The sequence below is a fragment of the Pelodiscus sinensis genome, chromosome 15, assembly GCF_049634645.1.
Source record: "Pelodiscus sinensis isolate JC-2024 chromosome 15, ASM4963464v1, whole genome shotgun sequence".
Taxonomy (NCBI): Eukaryota; Metazoa; Chordata; order Testudines; family Trionychidae; genus Pelodiscus; species Pelodiscus sinensis.
In genome coordinates, this window is record NC_134725.1 from 15738753 (window position 1) to 15744752 (window position 6000).

At 51.7% G+C, this 6000-nt stretch overlaps 1 protein-coding gene across 1 annotated transcript in view; it reads right to left on the reverse strand.

Moving 5' to 3' along the window:
* LOC102458003 (carbonic anhydrase 15-like) overlaps positions 1 to 5205 on the reverse strand; it is a 44636-nt gene extending 39431 nt beyond the window's left edge. Inside the window, exon 1 of the mRNA XM_006134789.3 lies at positions 5022 to 5205. Coding sequence (XP_006134851.1) covers positions 5022 to 5082 — 61 coding nt within the window. The 5' untranslated portion in view covers positions 5083 to 5205. The remainder of the gene's footprint in view (positions 1 to 5021) is intronic.
* Between the last annotated feature and the right edge of the window lie 795 nt (positions 5206 to 6000).

The window sequence follows — 6000 nt, forward strand, 5'->3', positions numbered from 1 at the left end:
ATCTGGGGTGGAGGAGGAAAATGCACAAATTTCAAGAGGCACTGAAGTGGTCTAATTGGGTACAAGTCAGGCAGAGCCAGAGCAGCAGCAGTGCCATGTCACACACATACTTTGTCCTACCGACAGGGACTGGTACTAAGGGCAGTTCAATCCTTACACCCTCTCGGTTCTTGGCTCTTAAGCCAGATGCACTAATTGCAACAGACACTTTCCAGGTCTGGAGCAAGTATCAGCCAGAGACCTAGACTAGAGCAGCTGATCATATGTTGTCCCAGGCCTACAGAGCAGTTCCTGACTCTGGTCACTGACTTACCTCCTGGGATGGCTTGGAACTAGCCGCTTGCCAGTGAGAGGCAAGAAATCTCATTGTTGATTGTCCTGGCTCCTTCCCCACTCTGGCATGATAAATGCAGAAGTGGGGGCCAGCAAGTGTACCCCAAAGCCTTATCTACCAGGCTTTGGTATAAAACTTCCCCCAAAATCTTAAAAACCTAGATTTTGGAATAAAATTTCCGCTGCCACCACCCAAATATTAATAATGAGATTAGGGGAAAGATAATTTGGGAAATCTCACCCCTATTATAAAAATCAGGATACCCTAGTAACCAATGCCAGGTTAATAAAAAGAAAAGAGAAAACTTTTATTATTACAACAATATTCCTGTTGCAAGCATAAGGATCAGATGGAAAGGTAACAAAATATACTCATGGAGGAATTACACGATGGACTAGAACTTAGTTAAAAAGAAAAGCCAAACGTATCTTAAGCAGTGCTAGATATCAGGTCCTATACCCAACCCTTAAAACAATAAAGCCTAACGAAACTACCTAAACTTTACCCTACTTACAGAAAGTGAAGAATTGTTCCTTGGAGAGAGAGAGACATGCTTGTCCCTCTCTGAAGCTGCAGAGGACTCACCCAGAGAGACAAAAGGAGAAAGGAAAAAAGCCAAATTCCTTTGTTCCAGTTTGAAAGTCCCACCTACATTCCTACTAGTCACTCCACCTGGCTAGGTGTAGTTAACTCCTTAATCCCAGGCTGCTGGCTAACCCTCATAATCATGACACTGATCTCTGGAGGTAGCCAGCCTTGCCCTGGGAAGTGCACAAAGCCTGAGGCTCTCCGTTGAGGTTTGTGGGGGTTCAGGCTAGTCAGCCCAGCAGCTGCTGCTGCACCATTTAAGCAGCACCCATATGTGACAGAGCAGTAGGAGCAGACATTGAACCAAACGGCTCAGTCTGGTGACGGGATAATGGCTCTTCTAGGCTGCAGCAGTAGTCCCACAGGACGGCAGCTAAATTCACTGTAAGCTGTATGGCTGCGCGACTTTGCAGCTGTTTTCTGAACACCACTCAGGAGTTCAAAGCTCCCTCTCAGGCAGGAAGCTCAGCTGACAGGTGGGGGGGCAGGGCATCATCTCCCTAAGCAAGCATCTAAATAGAGCTGCTGCATGTTTGAAACTCAGCAGTTCCCAGAGCAGGTAAAAAGTGAGATAAGGAGGGAATAAATTGGCCAAGGGAATGCCAGAAGGGAAGGGAGTTTAAAGAGTCCTATCTGTGCAAGGAGAGGGAGGCAGAAACTCAGCACTCTTGAACCTCCTGGGAAGGGGAAAATAAGGGGCTGATTGCATGGGGTAGGTTGGGGGAAAAGGGACTGGGTAGGTGCTGGCATCGGGGTGAGGTGGAGCTTGTGCTGTGAGGTGGGAGAGGAGTGAATAATTTGTTTGTGCTTTAGCTGGGAATTAGGATAGGACAGGCTGTTGGTTGCCTGCTAGCTTGAGAGGCAGGATTTTATCCAGGCCTCCACCTGGACTGGGAAAGCAGATTACACAGGGCTAGATGGGGGTGGAGGTGCTGACATCTGTGCAGTGAGCTGGAGGTAGGGGGCAGCTTGTTTGGGGTGTCTGACTCACTTGCTAACCTCTGTCTGGCTAGGTTAGAGGGGGAGTAAGCTGCATGGGGGGGTGTACTAAGAGGACATTTACATTATTACATTTCAAAAAAAGTTTACATAGGTGTTAATGGCTTAAGGTAAAAAAGAAAAAAATCTTTTAACAGAATTTTTAGGAATGTTGCAGATATCTAAAACACTGATCTGATTTTTTTTAATCCTGAATTACCAATTAATACATGGTAAATTGTGTTGCATTAAGGCTAGATCTTTGCTATGTGATAGAGTTCTGGCTCTTATCACTTAAAAGTAGCAAGTACTAGATGTCCGTATTCCCTCTAAGCTGTGCAGCAACATAGCTTCACAGGGGATTAATCAGCCCCAGCCAGTCAGAGGCTCAGGGCTCATTGCTTGGAGCTGACTAGCTGGGCAGGACTGATTAATCACCTGTGAAGCTGCACTGCCAAGCAGCTTAGAGGGGACACTGCCAGGTGTGGTACTAGTTGTTTTGTAGGATAAAACCTTATTTCCAAACTCTTTGAAACATGCATCTGTCTACAAATCCTGCAGCCATGTCTTAATTTGCTCTGGAGCGTCTACTCTGAGTTTTGGGGGTGTGGGTGTGTGCGCGCGCGCACATCCATTCATGTGTTTCATTTGTGTTGGTGGCACACATCCACATACTACCTCAGTATTGGTGTTGCACATAAGAAATTTCAACCCACCCAAAAGAAAATTGAATCCACCCAAGGACAGAAAATGTTAGAGGGAACACTGGTCAGCAGTCCCATACCCAAAAGATTTTAAGCTGTTGACCAGACCCCAGCTGTTAAGTGAAAAGAACTAGGATTCTCAGCCTAGTTGCTTCCCAGGGGAAGGTCCATGTAACTCAGCACTGAGTGACACCCTGACTAGCGTCAAGAAGAGCTGGGGTGGGCTGGAGGCAGCTCTCCTCCCTCACACCAGACATGGTCCCTGCAGATAAGGTATGAGGCACATTGGTGGGATGGTGCAAGAGGCTTGTGCAGTGCCTGCCTATGCTGGATGTTGGTGCAGTAAATCGGTCATGAGAGGCCAGAACATCCCACAAATATGCCCCACTCCAGGAGATGAAAAAGAGCTTCAGGCTCAAACCCAGGAGGTACTGGCAGGACGCACTAGAGATGAGAAATTCCAGTTAATCGTTAGGTGAACCTAACTTTAATGAGATAGCCAAATAAGCAGGATCCGGGTGGGGAACCCCTCCAGCCCAGCTGGAGCAGCCCCCAAGGGCTCCTGGCTCCCTTCCCAATGTAGGACCTGGGACTGCTCCCAGGCCAAACTGGAACATCTCCTGCCTCTGGGGTGTCTGGGCTCACCACAGACAGGGACTGTTCTGGCTAAGAGCAGCCCCTGCCTGTGGCTGGCAGGGAGCTGCTCCTGCCCCCACTGGTTACCTGTTATGGTAAGCCTCACCCTTTAAGGTGAATCTTTCTCATCCCTACTGGAAGCCCCCTTTTGCAGCCATGGCAACAGTCCTGGTCACCAGCAACTGGAGAGCCAGAAATTGTTTGTGGCATCTAACCAGAAGCAAAGCTTGTTAGATGAGCCCCTAGCAGTTCTCCCATGGCAGAGAGGAGCATTGAACCCAGATCACCTGCATCCTAGACCAGCACCTTAATCACCTTCCCTGCCAGGTATCTAATGGGCGGTAAACAGTTTCCATGCAACTCAGTTGATCTTTCATTGAACTATCTTTCAACTAAATCATGAGAATGAGCCAAACCTTTGAATGGTGTAACTGGCCCTGGATCCTCACTGATGTCAGTGGAATAATGATAGAAATGTAGCTGTGTTAGTCTGGTGTAGCTGAAACAAAAGACAGGACAATGTAGCACTTTAAAGACTAACAAGATGGTTTATTAGATGATGAGCTTTCGTGGGCCAGACCCACTTCCTCAGATCAAATAGTGGAAGAAAATAGTCACAACCATATATACCAAAGGATACAATTAAAAAAAATGAACACATATGAAAAGGACAAATCAAATTCATATGTGTTCATTTTTTTTTAATTGTATCCTTTGGTATATATGGCTGTGACTATTTTCTTCCACTATTTGATCTGAGGAAGTGGGTCTGGCCCACGAAAGCTCATCACCTAATAAACCATCTTGTTAGTCTTTAAAGTGCTACATAGTCCTGTATTTTTATGTCAGTGGAGTTACTGTGAATTTACTTCAACAGCAGAGAGCAGAATCTGGCCCCTGACTGTGCATTTGATCCATTCATAGTAACACGGATACACTACAGCTTCTGCATAGCTTGGCAGGGACCAGCCTCTGCTAAGGTGGCAAACAACCTGTGTCAGGAAGAGCAAAGGGCTCACTGCTCTCCCAGTTACATTACCCTGGTGCCACCAGCCTGCTGGCAGCTCAGTGCTCCCAGGGAGCCAGCAATTGCAGCGCAAGTCTCTGGGCTGGCTGACGCCCAGCACATCAAAGTGTGGGACCACTTGCCCTACCTGTGGCGTCTTGGTCCTCCCCCACTCAGGGAGCTGGTGAAAGGCAGCGCTGCTGGGGTAAGCGAGCAGGGTTGTTCTTAGCCCAGAGAGGGAGTAGGGACTGCCAGGGACCATTCGCAGGCAGGTCCTAGGGCAGATTTCTGTGTACTGTCCTGGGCATAAATAGGGGAGACAGAGAACCAGCTCTCCAGGGCCAAGACCCTTCCACACAGTCAGAGGGAGGGAAAGGGACGAAGCCCAGGCTCTCTCCCCCCGACCTTCTCTTAGGAGAACAGGAAAAGCAGCTGCAGGGAGGAGGGTGCAGAGCTGGAAGGGGGAAAGGAAAGGTAACTGCAGAGTAACTGGAGGAAGCGCCCTGGGCACGGGGCAGAAGGCGGAGACACAGCAGCCCAGGGCGCGGGACCACGGAAGCTGTGGGGAGGCCAGACCACAGGGCCCGATCCTGAGGGTCTCGCTCAGTCTTGACCCAGGCAATCCCCCCTCGCTGCAGCTGCTCGGCACCCAGCCCCTCCAGGGAGCGAGCCGGGGCTGAGGCCGGTCCCTGGAGCTATTGGTGGGAGCGGGCCGAGGTGGGGGCCCAACCCCTCCGTGCTGCCTGGGGACCCCGCGCCCCTGGGGGCTGCTCACCTCCCGTAGCGACGCGGAGCACCAGCTGCAACGCGAAGCAAGTTAGCGCCAGGCGCGGCATCCTCCGTCCGGCTGCCCCTGGCCACCCCCGCTCCGTGCCCAGCCTCGGCGATCCGGGCGCAAGGGGAGCCTGGCGCTGCGCTGCCGCCTGCGCGCCGCTCTTAAATATTCAACGCCGGGAGCCGGGGCTGAGCTTAACCCCTCGCTCGCCTCACTGCCACGGCAGCCGCGGGCCCTGCCCACCTGCCCCGGGAGCGGCAGGAGGACTGGCCAGTCTCCTCGGGGCTGCGGCTCAGCTCCGCGGCGGGGATGGGACGAGGCACGGCGCAGGGCAGCTCAAACACCCGGCGCTGGACCGGGGTAAAACTAGGGGGCTGCTCTCTTACCCCCCAGCTCTGGCTCTGCTGCTCCTCAGTAGGACTCACCTACGGCCCCAGCAGGGTGTCTTGCTGCTTTTTGCTGCACTAGGGCAACTCCCGCTCAGGTCCCCACGCAGAGGAAAAAGCCAGGGGCTGTTGCCCAGGCGTGCACCACTACCTTAGCGGAGGCTGGTCCCTGCCATGCCGTGCACCCCTCCCTAGGCAAGGCTGTGCCATGCTGGATGGACACCAGGAGCAGGAAACCAAAACAGCGGGGCATCTCCTCCCGGAGCGCAGTGTGCTGCTTTCCACAGGCAGTGATGCCCCACCAGGACTCCTCTGTTAAACTGGTGCCCAAACTGACCCCACTAGCTCGCTGCAGACTTCTGGCAACACCAGGCCACTTGAGCGTGACACAGGCTTCTGCCCATCAGCATTATGTCCACACGTCTGCTAGTGCACCAGTGGATGTGACAGACTGCGCAAAATGAGAGGTAAACTCTTCCCAGTCCCCTGCAGACTGGCCCCAACCATGCAAAGCAGAATTCTCTCCAATTTTCTCCGTCCATGTGAAGAATACATGTTATGTGCACCAGGACATGTTTGGAAGTGCACCACCA